At 41.2% G+C, this 15,912-nt stretch overlaps 1 protein-coding gene across 7 annotated transcripts in view; it reads right to left on the bottom strand.

Annotated features, from left to right (window-relative positions):
- The window catches only part of Brd8 (bromodomain containing 8), a 53,325-nt gene extending 37,580 nt beyond the window's left edge, over nucleotides 1-15,745 (bottom strand). For 2 of the 7 annotated variants that reach the window (XM_085699980.2, XM_048442474.3), the window contains exons 1-11: nucleotides 15,574-15,745; nucleotides 14,551-14,647; nucleotides 9,002-9,071; nucleotides 7,217-7,266; nucleotides 6,900-7,022; nucleotides 5,059-5,139; nucleotides 4,884-4,960; nucleotides 3,074-3,210; nucleotides 2,380-2,598; nucleotides 1,845-1,989; nucleotides 285-494 (exon numbers count right to left, since the gene is read on the bottom strand). In XM_085699980.2, the coding sequence (XP_085556106.1) occupies nucleotides 285-494; nucleotides 1,845-1,989; nucleotides 2,380-2,598; nucleotides 3,074-3,210; nucleotides 4,884-4,960; nucleotides 5,059-5,139; nucleotides 6,900-7,022; nucleotides 7,217-7,266; nucleotides 9,002-9,071; nucleotides 14,551-14,647; nucleotides 15,574-15,592 (1,228 nt within the window). In that variant the 5' untranslated portion in view covers nucleotides 15,593-15,745. The remainder of the gene's footprint in view (nucleotides 1-284; nucleotides 495-1,844; nucleotides 1,990-2,379; nucleotides 2,599-3,073; nucleotides 3,211-4,883; nucleotides 4,961-5,058; nucleotides 5,140-6,899; nucleotides 7,023-7,216; nucleotides 7,267-9,001; nucleotides 9,072-14,550; nucleotides 14,648-15,573) is intronic. The other 5 variants (XM_085699981.2, XM_048442473.3, XM_048442479.3 and 2 more) reach the window with 3 other exon arrangements.
- Between the last annotated feature and the right edge of the window lie 167 nt (nucleotides 15,746-15,912).

The raw sequence follows: 15,912 nt of genomic DNA, 5'->3' as shown, positions 1-15,912 counted from the left end.
AAGGTTAAAAACTCACTTCTGCCCATGTTTTCTTCGCCCTGATTTTATTTACAGAGTGAGGTTAGAATACATCCTCAAGCCTGCTTATGTTTCCACACTTAACCCTCCCCACTCAACTCACAAAATACCCACCCACTTCTATCCTTGTTTTTCTAAGGATACAGATGATCCGAGCCTACGAAGAACAGAAGAGAAGTATCTATATGGGAGATAATGCTCTTGGTCACCTTTCTCTAACTAAAGTTTGGTCCTGTGGCTGCTCAGGGCGTGGGTCAGGGACGAACCTGGAGCTACACTTTCAGGAGTGGAGCCAGCTGGAGCAGAGGATGGTGTTGGCAGCGCAGGCATCATGACAATGGTAGCCTGGGACACAGACTCTACAGGGGGTGGCACAAGTTTAACTGGAGGCTCACTGGCAACAGTAGTGAAGGAAGGAAGAGGAGTGGTGAACTGTGTAGGACCAGCTTCTAAAAGCCGGGAAAGAGTGGGAGCACCTAACAGACAAAGAGGTACACAAAATGAGGAAAGAAAGCACATGAACAAGAAGCAATAGCCACTCTAGGACTCAATAGTTTTTTTTTGTTGTTGTTGTTGTTTTTAGTTTCAAAGAATGAAAGTAACTCCTGTGTTGAATAAACTCATAACCACATCCTGACTTTCTTTAACCTCACCTAGGATCTTCCTCCAAGCTAGGAATGAACTCAAGTGCCAGATTATACACTATCTATAGCAAAAACAGGTAGTCGTTTTCTCTAAGGAAAAAATACGCACTCACTAAATAAAAAAATTAAAATGACTGGTATGACAGGCAAGAGGCTGAGGAAGAAAGAGAGCTCCTGGACAGCCTGAACTCTATAGCAAGACCCAGTCTCAAAAACAAAACAAAAGGAAGAAAAAGAAAAGCAAGGAAAAACCTTGCAACTTCTGCTGAAGTTCAGCACGCTGTACACCACCCACGCTCCACTTTAATCAATACCAGTGTGTTTTGTTTTGCGGGGGCAGAGGGGGGGAGTTATTTTGGGTTTTTGAGACAGGGTTTCTATGTAGTCCCAGCTGTCCTGGAACTTACTCTGTAGACCAGGCTGGCCTCGAACTCATAAGAGATTCGTCTGCCTCTGCCTCCCAAGTGCTGGAATTAAAGGAGTGTACCACCAGACCCTACCCAATCTCTAATGTAATGTTCATTCTAATGTAATGCTCATATGGTATTACTATTTTTGCTTCACATTCTCTCATTTAATTCTTAACATATCCCTGTAAAAAATATATGCCACCACTAATAAAATAGGAAACTAACTCTCCAGTAGTTAAACTGCCTGTCAAATGTCACAAAACCAACAGTATGATAGATCTGAGATTCAAACCAGGTCTCTAGTTCCAAATCTTTCCCCCCCATTTTATAATCTCCAGGGTCTTTAGTATCTTTCCACAGTTTTGCAAAAACTAATTTAATATATTGCCAACATTAATAAAATAAGGAACTAAGCCTCAATAGTTATCTATCCAAGGCCACAAAATCAATTGTTCGAAAGACATGAGATTGAAGCCCATATCTCTGGTTCTAAACCTCTTTCCCCTAACTTATAATTTCAGGGCTCTCAGGCATCTTTTCATATTTCACAAGGCACAGAGAAATAGCTTCACTATCAACTTTATTGTTCTTTTTATCACCTATACTGTGATAATTAAAGCTATCAATAGTTCACATATGAAATGGGTGAATAATCTCAAGCACTATGTTAACAGAAAAGCTAGCTCCAAAGCAGTCTAAACAGTGAATTTGGCCTTAAATACACGACTATTTTCTTTATAATAAACATGAGAAGCATGATCAATTAACTTACCTGAGGCAGCAGGGGAGGCTGCGACGGCACTGGTTGTTGGCTGTATCTCCCCACCATGTATCATGGGAAGAACCCCGCCTACCTCCAGGAGAACACCTGTGCTGTTCAGATGGCCGGAAGCCACAGACATCTCACTCTCATTGACCTACCAGGGAAGAACAGAGGTGAAGGCTACACTCAAGTTCTTTCACCACCACTTCCCAAAAAACGCTCCAGTGCTCAAACTTCTTCAAACTAAAACTTAGTATCCACAAAAATACTTTAAGATAAAAGGGAAACTCTAAACTATAATGTTTAGAACTTAAGTGACAAGAGTTCTCTGGGGGAAGAAAATCACAAATAATTATCATTCAGATACCTTAGGATCCAAGGACCAATTTAACGCACTTTTTTTTTTTAAAGTTAACTTTTAACTAGGACACTCCTGTTTTTTGTTTTGTTTTTGTTTTACCCCAGGTCATAATTAAGGGCCCAGGCATTCCCTTCCAAGTACTAAATCACCACAGCTCTCAAACACCCACAGAAGTCTCCATACCAGTCTGGGGCTAGTAGGCAGGAGGCTGCCCTTCTTCAAGAGCTCTGACAGCAGAGGGGAGGGGGGTGGAGTTGCTTTCTGTCCAAGCATCTTTTTCTGGGGTGAATCATCTGTTACTGGGGTCATGGGGGCTTCTAAGGGTGCAGAGCCTGGAGGAAGGGTGTCAGGAATCCCAGGAAACGAGGTGACTGGGGTACTCGGCAAAGTCCCAGGGGTTACCTAAGAGACAACAGAGAACCTTTATCTGACTTCTCAAACTATGGAAGGTTCCCTACTAATCTGGATGTGTTAGTGTGTCTATTATTTTATTAGTTCTGAATGGAAATACCCAGAAACTATCTACACTTCTTTCCCATAGTATTTTCTCTTCCACTCACTCTAACCCGCAACCCATTATATCCAAACTGTTATTTTCAAATTCCTTAAAAAACTATTACTATTTTACTTGTAAAGAAACAATTTCTTTCAACAGAAATTTCGTAAGACTAAATACATTTACAAATAATTCAAATAGTCTTTTTACCTATCTACCAAAAAGTCAAAATCCTCAATGCTTTTAGGTCCATCCTTATAGTGTCTAGCATTCAGACCAAGAGAAGTTGTTTTTAGGCAAAAAGTGGTTTCCCATTATTCAGCTCTCTGCTGGCTTAATTTCCCTCTGCAAAACAATTTCAATAAATGAAAATATACTTACCGCAGAGGTAGCCTCCTCCATAGTGTTTGGAGTCAAGTCTCCAAGTGGATAATCACCTTGTGGGGAGGCAGAATCTATAGGTGAGCGGACCATCACAGTTGGTAGCCTTCGAGGAGGTGTTTTTACTGCTTGCCGAGCTAGAACATAAGTGAATAGAGACCAAATCTTCAGGGCTAAATAAGTGAAACCAGCCACTATTATACCCTAAAAAAGCATGATAAGTCTAGATTAGAAGTTTTATTACTTTTTTAGCTTCATTTTTCAAACTAAGGGCAATTATCTCACTAAACAACTTCAAGGGTTCTTATTGTATGTAGTAAATAGATGTTTTATATACTTTTAAATGTCTTCTCCTGTGACTTAAGAGTCTGCTTTTAGCCGGGCGGGCTGTGGCGGTGCACGCCTTTAATCCCAGCACTTGGGAGGCAGAGGCAGGTGGATCTCTGTGAGTTCAAGGCCAGCCTGGTCTACAAGAGCTAGTTCCAGGACAGGCTCCAAAGCTACAGAGAAACCCTGTCTTGAACACCCCCCCCACAAAAAAACCCCAAAGACTCTGCTTTTAAAAAGAGGAAAGGACCTCATTGGTTCACACCATGTAGTCTACCTTACAGTCGTGAACACTAAGTTTTTCTCTCCACCTCACCACCAAGGCTCACTGAGATGAATTTGTGATCCCACCTCCTTCCTGGATCTACTTCCCAAATTCTGAAATTATAGGCATGCACCACTACAACTTTTTTTTTCTTTTGTAGACAAGGTCTCACATCGCAGCACTAGCTGGCCTGGAACCCACTCTGAAAAGCAGACTGGCTCACAGAGATGTGCCTCCCCCAGCCTCCCAAAGGCTGGATTAAAGATGTACACCACCACACCCAGTTCCATGTTTGGCTTTTTTTTTTTAAATTGGTCTTTGAGTTCTAAAACTTTAATGAAGGCTAATGAGTTGGTTCAGTGGGTAAAGGTTCAATCTCTGGGGCCCACCTGATGGGAGAAGAGACTGGATTTCCAAAACTTGTCCTCTGATTTATACATACACACTATGGCACGCACCTGTGTACCTCACCACCGAGCCAATAAAAATAAAAAAATAAAAAATTTAAAAAGTAAAAACATAAAACCTTAAATTATATTCAGTATATCATTATTAAGCTTGTGAGTCCTACAAGTAAACTAGAGATCTAGAGAATATAAAGAGACCTCATTTTCTAATGTCTTCTTGGATATTAATGGATGACTTGTTCTGGCAGAAAAAAAGATAACAAGAATCTCTCTTCTTTTTAGTTGTTTGTTGGTGCTAAAGATCACGCCTCACACATGCAAGGCTACTGGGCTACATCCTTTACCCACATGCCTTATCTGATGAGGCTTCTTTGCACATGCAAACAATAAATTTGTATATTTCTCCTGTTTACTGCCAGTTTGCTCCAGAGATTCAAAAATACTAAAACTTTAGAGAAAGGAGGAAAAGTTTTAACTGCCCTACAATTTTGGCAGATCAGTCAGGAGTCTAAAACATTTTGCTTGATCCAGAGTCTACAACTGGGAACTCATGGGACAAAACAAAAACTAGTTATGGTAAACACAAAGGTGTAGAATTCCTCTTGATAAAAGCCTATTTATTGAATGCCACCGGGCAATCTAACTTTATGGAGCATATACAAGGCCCTCAGTTCAATCCCTGCTTAGCAGGGGAAAAGAAGGAGAAGGGGAGACATGATAAATTTTGCAAGTAAATTTAAACTAAGTCAACTGTCATTAGCATGCAGTACTTTATGATCAAGGGCTAGCAGAGGCACCAGACTCAGCTTACCCTGGTATGCAGCATCTGTAGCCTTCCTTTTTACTTCAGCCTCTTCCTCCTCCAATTTCTTCTTCCTGAAGAAAGAACTGAGTGATGTTAGCCAACTCCAATTCTTCCCCATAGTTTACATTGCCCTCATTAAGAAGGTTTTTGCTAACAGGCACAGAGCACAGATGGAACCTACATTGCAATGTCATTGCAAAGCTCATCCAGTCTGCTGTCCATGTGTCCGGCTTGAATTAGTTCAGCATCTCTTTTTAGCCGCCTATAAAAACAGAAAGAAACAGATTGTAGTTCTCTATATGGTTTTTTTTTTAATTTTTTAAGTTTCTTTCTTCTTTTTTTGGGGGGGGGGGGCGGGGGGGAACGACGACAGGGTCTTCCTCTGTAAACCAGGCTGGCTTCAAACTTAAAATTTTCCTGTCTTGGTCTCCCAAGTGAGTGTTGGGATAACAAGCATAAGCTACCAATACTGTTTTTTAGAAACTGATTAGAGTGTGTGTGAGTGTGTGTGCAAGTACAGGTGGACACATTCCACCATATGAGGTCAAAGGACAAACTTTGGGGACTGGTTCTCCTTCCTGCCACTATAAACTACCACATCTAGAGCTTTTTACATGAGTGCAGATATCACACTCAGGCTGTCAGGCTTGTACAGTCCACACTTTTGTTTTTTTAAAACAAAAAAAATTAAAAATAAATAAATTTATTTATTTATTTATTATGTATACAATATTCTGTCTGTGTGTATGTCTGCAGGCCAGAAGAGGGCACCAGACGTCATTAGAGATGGTTGTGAGTCACCATGTGGTTGCTGGGAATTGAACTCAGGACCTTTGGAAGAGCAGGCAATGCTCTTAACCACTGAGCCATCTCTCCAGCCCCTACAGTCCATACTTTTATCTGTTGAGCAATCTCCATGACTCTTGTCTTGCTTTCTAAGACAGCTTGTCCAGGTTGGCCTGAATTTGTGGTCTCAAGTGACCTTTCTATTTCAACCTTCTGAGTTGAGCAGACATACACCACACTCCCAGACTCGATTAAGTTTTTTTTTTTTTTTCAAGACATGGTTTCTCTGTGTAGCTCTGGCTGTCCTGAAACTCAATTTGTAGACCAGGCTGACCTCAAACTCAGAGATCCTCCTGCCTCTGCCTCCTGAGTGCTGGGATTAAAGGCGTGTGCCACCACTGCTCATCTTTAACTAAATTTCTCAATCTGCTATTTAAAAAATTTTTATGGGGGCTGGAGAGGTAGCTTAGCAGTTAAGAGCACTGGCTGCTCTTCCAAATGACCTGGGTCCAATTCCCAGCAGTCACATGACAGTTCACAACTGTCTGTAATCCAGTTCAAGGAAATCTAGTGTCCTCACACAGACATACATGCAGGCAAAACCCAAAACACATTAAAAAAAAAATCTTTTTTAAAAATATTTATTTTTTATTATATATCCAATATTCTGTCTGTGTGTATGTCTGCAGGCCAGAAGAGGGCACCAGACCTCATTACAGATGGTTGTGAGCCACCAAGTGGTTGCTGGGAATTGAACTCAGGACCTTTGGAAGAGCAGACAATACTCTTAACCACTGAGCCATCTCTCCAGCTCCCTAAAAAAAAAAAAAAAAAAAAAAAAAAAAAAATCTTAAAAAAGAAAAAGAAAATCAAAAAACTCTACATGGATGGTTCTGTGCACACCTTTAATCCAAGTTCATGGGAATCAGAGCCTGGTCTACATAATGAGTTCTAGGCTTGCCAGGACTATACAGTCAAAAAACAAAAACAAAACAAAACAAAACAAAACCAAAAAACAACTATTCTTTGTATTTGTTTGTTTTTACAAACAGGGTTTCTTTGTGAAAAAGCTCTGGCTGTCCTGGACTCACTTTGTAGAGGAGGCTGGTCTCAACATTACAGAGATCCACTTGCTTCTGCCTCTGGAATGCTGGAATTAAATGTATGCGCCACCATACCAAACATCAGTTCTTAATTTCTTTCCAAGCCACACCCCCTGAGTCATTTGATAACTACCTGTATCTCTCCTGTGTTTCCTTGATCACTTTCTTCAGTTCCTCAACTCTCTCAGCAGTCAGTTTCCGAACAATAACATCTTCAACAGTTTCTACCACTTCTCCTTTCTCACCACGTTTTCGTCTGTGGAAAATCAAACAATAGTAAATCCAAATTGAAGTTAAGAAGACATGTGTTTGTTTCTACTTGTAATCTTTCAGCCTTTTCTACCATTAAATCCTAAGTAATACCCGGTATACCTTTCTCACCCAATTAAGATCGATTTCCATAGTGATCACTTCCCAACTAAACAGATGTGTACCTGGGTTTATACTTACTTTGGAGTCTCAGTAGTCTCTAAGAGCTCTGAATACTGAGAAGCACAATGCTATGAAAAAAAAATGAAAATGTGATAAACAAGCTTGGAAAGAAACAAGATTTTCAAGTTTCAACAATTAGAATAAGACTAAGTAAATACAGCTATTCAAGACTGTGTGGTTTAGCTGGTCATGGTAGGAGGCAGAGGCAGGGGATCCGAGTTCAAGGTTAGCCTGGTCTACACAGTGAGTTCTAGGACTGACAGGGATACATAGTAAGACACACATTACTACTATTACTACCAAATAAAAATTAGAAAAAAAGTTTGCAATACTTTTTTGCATACACACATAACCAGATAGCAAATAGTAGGGAAAAGGAAAATGGTGTTTTTTTTGTTTTTAATTTTTAAAATATTTTTAAATATTTTAAATATGTTTTGTTTTTTTGAGACAAGGTTTCTTTGTGTATCCTTGTCTGTTCTGGAACTCGCTCTGTAGACCAAGCTGGCCTCAAACTCACAGAGATCTTCCCCACCTCTCAAGTGCTGGGGTTAAAGGCATGTGCCACCAAGATCCAGCTAAGTTATTTTTATTAAATTTAAAATATTTAATCTTAACAAATTTTTACTTAAAGTTTATTTCGTTTTTGTATCTCTGTATGTATGTTCATATGAGCCCTCAGATGCCCAGAGCCGGGAGTTACAGGTATTGACAAGCTACCAGATGCTTGTGAACCAAACCCAAGTCCTCTATAACAACGTTAGGTGCTCTTAACCACTGAACCTTCTTTCTAATCCCTTTTTGTAGCATGAGGGGCCAGCTTGTTGGGGTTTCTGCCCCACCCAGTACCCCACAACCGGCAAACCCCAAGGAAAATCACACATAGGACTCCATAAGGTTGTAAACTGATTGGCCCATTAGGTCAGGCTACTTATTAGTTCTTATAACTTATATTAATCCATTATCATTATCTATGTTAGCCATAATGGCTCAGTACCTTTCTCAGCTGGGCAGCTTACATCTTTCCTTTCTGGTGGTCTGGGCAGAACTGTGGAGGAGCTTTCTGCTTCCCAGAATATTCCCAGTCTCTTTGCTCCACCCCTGCTTCCTGTCTGGCTTTCCCGCCTATACTGCCTGCCTGGCCAATCAGCGTTTTATTAAAATATGATTGACAGAATACAGACAATTCTCCCATACCACCTTTTACTTTTTTTTTTAAATGTGTGGAATGTCTGTGTTCACAAGCTCATATGTATGTGTAGGTGCAGGTACATTCATGTGGATACCCAAGATTAACTCTGGGGGTCTCTCTCAACCAGTCTTTACCTCATTCTTTGAAGTAGGGACCAAACTAGACCTTGTTTCAACTAGTCTAGAAAGCCAGCTTGCCCCAAGGATTACTTACTGCCTTTCCATTCCAAACACTGTAGTAACCGGTGGGCTGCCACACCTTCTTGGCATGCCTGGCATGTAAGCGGGTTTAAGGATCCCAACTCCAATCTCTGGGCTTGTACAGCCAATACTTTAACCCCTGAGCCACCTTCCCAGTCATAATTTCTTTTGGTTTTCTTGAGGCAGGGCTTTGCTACGCAGCCCTGGCTGGCTTGAAATTCACCATGTAAACCAGGCTAGTCTCACACACGTTGATATCCTCCTGCCTATCTCCTAACACCCAGCCTTGAGCACTGTAAGTTATCCCCTACTTAACAATACAGAAAACCTTGTAAACAACAAGGCAGAGCCTGGTAAAGAACCAATTTCATATTCCAATGAGTGTAGAAGAGCATCTGATTGGGAACTTACTTTTTGAGAAAACCAGTCTGGAGGCCGGCCAGGTTCAGCAAAAGGCTTGATTGCTCTGCTAACTGATACCCTAACAAATGAGAAAAGCCTTATTATACGAACAGGAAAAATACAGGTGGCAGAGATGGGCTGAGTACAAAGCTTAGAGTTTTATACACTGGAATAAAGAACTGCCACTGAAGTACTTTAGAATACCTTTCTTTATCATTACTCTATTTACTTGTCAGTGCTGAGAATAAAAACAGAGGTTCACTCACACACATTAGGTGAGAGCGCCACTAGTTAGAGCTTCAGTTCTGGAATACCTGACAACAGAAAATGACACAACTATATATAAAGCAATTCAAGGCCTGGTGAAATAGCCCAGTAGGTAAAGGTACTTTCTGCTGAGCCTGATATGAACTCAATCATATCTATGGGGTTCAAGAAGAAATATCAACGCCTATAATTTGTTCTCTGATCTCCACATCACATACAGTGGCATTCACACACATACATACACATACATGCATAATGAATTAAAATGCAATAAACCAAATCTTTACATGCTAGAAAAAGATTCTTCAAATGTATCCAGAGTCTCACATATGTAGACAAATACCCAAACTACATCCCCAGCCTGGATTAATTCTTTTCTTTTCTTTTTTTTTTTTTAAAGATTTATTTATGTATGAGTGCTCTATCAACTTTAGGCCAGAAGAGGGCATCAAATCCCACTCTAGATGGCTGTGAGCCAGCATGTGGGTGCTGAGAATTAAACTCAGGACCTCTTGGAAGAGTAGTAGCCAGTGCTTTTAACTTCTGAGCCAACTAATTCTCCAGTCCAACTAGATTCTTAAAATTATTTCTTTGGCCATTCTCCCTTGAGAAACCAGTACCCATGTTTGGTATGTCTTACTTTTATGACTGCTTTTTGAGAAACCTACACCCCTGCTCTCACCTTCCTTTCCTTCTGAGGCACACTCTCTCTCTTAACCCTTCATTATGAAACTGTATTTAAAACCTTTATTAACACTTAACTGTTTCTAAGAAACTGCTCTTAAAAGCCTATGACTTTTTGTTTGTTTTGTTTTTGTTTTTTTGGAGACAGAGTTAGTCAAACATCCCTGGCTGTCCTGGACTCATTATATAGACCTGACTGGCCTTGATCTCACAGACGCACTTGCCTCAGAATTCTGAGTGCTGGGACTAAAAGCATGCACCAGTCGTTTAAATTTTATGAAGTATTTTTCACGGTGTACAATATATACTTATAATTCTAACAAGTAGGAAGGCTATCATAAGTTTGAGGCTGGTCTGAGCTACAAAGTGAGTATCAGGCCAGCCAGAACTAAATAACAAGACCCTTCACTGCCCCACCCGACCCTTCTCCCCAAAGCAGCTGGGTACATGGCTGACCAGGCAGCCAGGGCTACACAGTGAAACCCAAACAAATCCCCAAAGAGCATTTTCTATCAATTAGGCTCTGTAAATACATTAAATCTCTTCACTATCTTCCTGACTTAGGAAAAACTAAACACTAATAATATCACAGACAAAGGCAAGATCGTTGCCACCGAATTAAGAAACAGGAGCCAATCTATTTATGTACAACTTTCTGTAATTAAAACATTATCTAGCTGAGCCAGGAGGTGGCGGTGCACACCTTTAATCCCAGCACTCGGGAAGCAGAGGCAGGCGGTTGGGTCTCTGTGAATTTGAGCCAACCTGGTTTAAACTTCCACGACAGTCAGGATTATTATACAGAAATATTTGCCTCAAAAAACAAACAACAAAAAAAACCCCAAACAAAACGGAAATATTATCTGAGAGTGTTAGTGTATACTGATAACCCCAACAATCGGCAGAGAGAAAAATCTTGAGGACAAGATCAGATGATGTGGGGCTACAGAGATTTGGAGGCTACCAACAAAAACAAATCTTTAAAGCCACTAAAGACATTTCAGTAAGACCTCTTCTGGCTTCCAAAAGCACCAGGAAAGCACACGGTACACATGCATATATGCAGGAAAAACACTGATATACACAAAATAATGGTAATAAAAAAGTTTAATAGTAAAATCCAACAAACAAAAAAAGCAAAATAAGTATCTTCCTAGTCAATTCTCAAGCAAAGCAACAGAAGAAACTAAACTGGTATCATTAGAATTAAAAACTTTTGGCTGGGCCGGTGGTTCATGCCTTTAATCCCATCACTAGGGAGGCAGAGGCAAGCAGATTTCTGTGAGTACAAGGCCAGCACAGTCAATATAGTGAGTTCCTGACAGCCAGGCTTATATAAAGTGGCCCTATCCTGAAAATATTTTTAAAAAATTTTTGTGTTGTAACAATACCAATCAAAGTGTAAAACCAGTTGGAGAGATGGTTCAGACCATTGGCTGCTCTTCCAGAGCAGCTTAGTAAAATTCCTGTCATCTATGTGGTGTAACCATTTGTTTCTCCAGTTCTGGGAATTTCTTCCAGCATACATATATGTTTCAAGCAGGTTGTTTCTTAAAAAAAAAAAGTGCAGCTGGGTGAAAAAAAAAAGTATAGTCAGGTGGTGGTGGTCCATGCCTTTGATGCCTTTGATCCCAGCACTCGGAAGGCAGAGGCAGGCCTGGTCTACAGAGCCAGTTCCAGGATAGTCAGGACTGTTAGAGAAACCCTGTCTCGAAAAACCAAAAGTGCTAAGCTGACAGACATGTATCATCAAACCTGATGATTTTAGTTTGATCCCCAGAACCCATAAGGTGGAAAGAGAAACAAATTCACAAATTCTGCAAGCTGTCTTCTGACCTCCATACTTGTATGCACACTGATACATGTAAACACACAAATAAATATTAAAAAAGATCTGCAATGAGATATGACTTTATATTCTATTAACTAGTATGGCTATAATAAAAGACAGGAAATATTGTGAAGCAGATAAAAATACTGAAGGCAATGGGGATATAGTTCAGTTGGCAGAGTGCTGGCCTAGCCTGCATGAAATCTTGGTTTGATCTATACTTCAAAAACCGAGCCTCGGGGGCTGGAGAGATGGCTCAGGGGTAAAGAGAACTGACTGCTATTCCAGAAGACCCTGGTTCAATTCCCAGCACCCATATGGCAGTTCACAAATGTCTCTAACTCCAGTTCCAAAGGACCCAAGATTGACAATAAAACACCAATGAACAGAAAATAAAAATAAATCAATTAAAAAAAACTGGCCTCATAGTACATGCGTGCAATCGTAATATTCAGGGGGGCTGAGGCAGGATCAGGAGTTCAAAGTCATTCCAGGCTACATAGGGAGGAGTTAGAAGCTAGCTTAGCTTAAAAAATAAAATAAAATAATGTTAAGCCAGTCGAATATGCTGAAGAAGCAGCAGACAGCCTGGGCCACACTTTTTTCTGGACGTGGCAGCACATCCCTTTAATCCTAGCACTCAGAAGACAGAGACAGGAGAATCTCTGAGTTTGAGGCCAGCTGATTATAGAGTGAGACTCTGTCTTTAAAAATCAAAATCAGGGGGCTGGAGAGATGGCTCAGTGCTTAAGAGCGCTGCTAGCTCTTCCAAAGGTCCTGAGTTCAATTCCCAGCAACCACATGGTGGCTCACAACCATTTGTAATGGGATCTGGTGCCCTCTTCTGGCCTGCAGGCATACAGCAGAATACTAAGAATACTGTATACATAATAAATAAATAAATCTTAAAAAAAAATCAAAAAATCAAAATCAAAATCAGGCTAGGTGGTGGTGGTGCACGCCTTTAATCCCAGCACTCAGGAGGCAGAGGCAGGTGGATCTCTGTGAGTTTGTGGCCAGCCTGGTATATAAAGTGAGTTCCAGAACAGGCTCCAAAACGACACAGAGAAATCTTGTCTTGAAAAATCAAAAACCAAACCAAAATAAATTTGAAGGCTGAAGGTATAGTAAGATGGCAGAATCTTTACCTAGTATGCACAACAAAAGTCCCGTGTCCCATCCCCAGTACCTCTACTCTCCAAAATTTGGGGGGGATGAAGAGATGGTTCAGAGGAGAACACATACTGCTCTTACACAGAGCCAACATTCTGTTTTAGGAACCCATGTCAGATGTCTCACAACTGTCTGGAACTCTAACTCCAGAGACTCTGATGTCCTCATTTGATTCCCAGGGGATCCTGCACTCATGTGCCCATATTCCCACTCCAACACACACATAAACCTACATAATTTTTAAAATAATATATTAAAGAAAATGGTTTGGCAGTTCCTCATAAACTGTTAGACCTGGAGTTACCAGGTGGCCCAGAGACTCGATGGCCTGGGTGACTCCAGAAGAACTGAAGACACTGTCCACAAAGAGTCATTCACATTTGCCCTAAGGTGAAAGCACGAATGAACATGCAGGTGACGTGAACATGCAGTCAGGTAATGAACAGAGGCAGGGGATGTGCATTTTTGGATTTACTCAGCCTAGGTTAAACATTATAGTCACTTCTAAAAACAAACAAGCTGGACAGTGGTGGTGCACGCCTTTAATCCCAGCACTTGGGAGGCAAGGAAGGTGATTCTCTGTGAATTCAAGGCCAACCTGGCTCACAGAGAGAGTAGAGCGAGTTCCAGAACAGCCAGGGCTGCACAGAGAAGCCCTGTCAAGCATGTAGTGAACATGGACAGACTTTTTTCCCATAACCAGTGGCTCTCAACCTTCCTAATGCTGTGACCCTTTAATACAGTTCCTCAGGTTGTAGTGACTCCCCAACCCTAAAATTATTTTCGTTGTTACTTCATAACTATAATTTTGCTGCTGTTATGAATCATAATGTAAATATTCTTGGAAACAGGTTTGCCAAGGGGTCATGACCCAAAGGTTGAGAAACTGCCCTAAACCATTAGCATGTAATGTCACTGTATTAGAGATAACGTGAAGTACTCAAGAGGGTGTGTGTTGGTGACATGCAAATACAAGGCATCTTATGTAAAGAATTGAGTCACCATCATTTTTATAACCTCCCTGGAACCAATTCTCCACAGACACGGAAGGGATGATTCATACTATTATCTGACCAATTCTAGAAGTATTAATGTATGTTACATGTGCATAAACCTTGAAAGTGTTATGTTAACTGACAAAAAAGCTAATCCCACAAGACTACATAGCATACGTACAGGAAATGTTCAAAATAGGCAAATCTGTAGGGAAAGAAATCATATTGCTCTGGAAAGGGGAGCAGAGGGAAATGTAAAGAGATTTACAGGGATGGCTGCACAACTTTGTGAAAACAGGAAAAACCAAAAAAGTTCTCACTTTCGGTGAGTTTATTTAATGTGTAAATGATCTGTAATTTGTTGAAGCTGACTACTACATAAAGCTTTAAAGTGACTAACTTAAAGGAATAAATACCCTGAGGTGAAAAATACTCATTCCTGGTTAAGTTGATGACATATGGCAAATTCCTGCACCGGGGAGGCAGAGGCAGGCCAGCCTGGTCTACAGTGTGAGCTCTGAGATAGCCAGGGATACACAGAAAACAAAACATGAAAGAAAAACACTCAGTCGTACAGCCCAAGAAATCAGATATTTTAGATTCCTTACCAGTTCTGATCTCCACTCCTCATAACAGAAGATGCTAAACACAACTTCTCTCGGATGGACCATGGCTCTGTTGGGCCAGTACTCAGCAGCTTGTGCTCTGGGAATAAAGGAGGCTTAGAAATGATCGCTGAGCTACTTCTAAGTCTCAGAACAGCTAAAAGCCGATATAAAATAATACCCCCAGATGAGTGTGGAGTATTAATCCTGGTTCTCAGGAAGCAGAAGCAAGCAGACTTCTGTGAGTGGGGCTTGCCTGGCCTGCATAGGGACTTTCAAGCCAGCCAGGGTCAGTCTCAAAACAAATAAATCTCAATCTTTTTCGAAAAATGTGAAATATTATCATCAATCATCTATTATCACCAATCCAACGAAATATCACTACTAGCCAGGATACCTGGACAATGAATACGCATTAAGTCGTTCAAACGCCATCTGTTCAAAACACTGTATTTGTTCAAATGCCATGGCTTTAAGGCCTGCTCTCAAAAAAAAAAAAAAATTGGCAGTATTACGTTAAAAAAAAAAGTTCCCAGTTTGAACTCAACCTTATTTCCCAAGATTCCTAGCGGCCACCGGCTCATACTGCCCACCTCCTACTTTGCATAAAATTGTTTACATCTCAGCCCCTCCCCCCAACTGTCGGTAAAACAAAACAAAAAAATGGCTGAAATACACGAAACGCGTTTTCCCCATGGCAGAACACGCCCACAATTAACAGATCTCTTTGCGACAGCTTCCCACACCTGATTAGAGAAACAACTGAGCCGCACGGCGCTCGGCCCTGCCTTTATGTTTACCCTCGAGCGCTACAAGCACACAAAGGCTTCCCCGCTGCTCCTCTGCAGCCTCGGGTTCATCCCTACGCCAGGCGGCGGCCCTGAGCGCGCCACGGAAGGCAAATCTCTGAAGACCTTGCGCTCCCTGACAACCCACTCCTCCCACTCCCTTCGTGCGCGACGAAAATGGGATGCCTAGCCTCGACTCCACAAAGGCCTTGAACGCAAAAGCGGCTCCAATACTCACTGCCTGTTCCGGTCGCCATCTTGGTTTCGACGTCTTCAACGCTTGCGAAAGATGCAGGGAACTCTGGGAAATACGATACCAGCGTCTTTCGCGGTGCCTCCTGGGTAATGTGGGTGGGTCAGTTTGCCCTAATAAAATCAGCCTAGAAAAGACTTTTTTTTTACTAACAAAGGAAAAGGTATAGCAGCTAAAACCTCAAAAAAGAAACGTCTAGATCTAGAGATAAGTAAAGAGCGAAGCGAGACGAATCCCGTAACGAACAGCTACGAAACTCCCGACAGTTGTTAACCCGGACCCACATTACTAGAGGTCAAGCAGAAGCAGAAGCAGTCTCCCGGT

This window comes from Myodes glareolus, chromosome 13, assembly GCF_982192425.1.
Source record: "Myodes glareolus chromosome 13, mMyoGla1.1, whole genome shotgun sequence".
Classification (NCBI taxonomy): domain Eukaryota; kingdom Metazoa; phylum Chordata; class Mammalia; order Rodentia; family Cricetidae; genus Myodes; species Myodes glareolus.
This window is presented reverse-complemented; position numbering and strand designations above follow the sequence as displayed.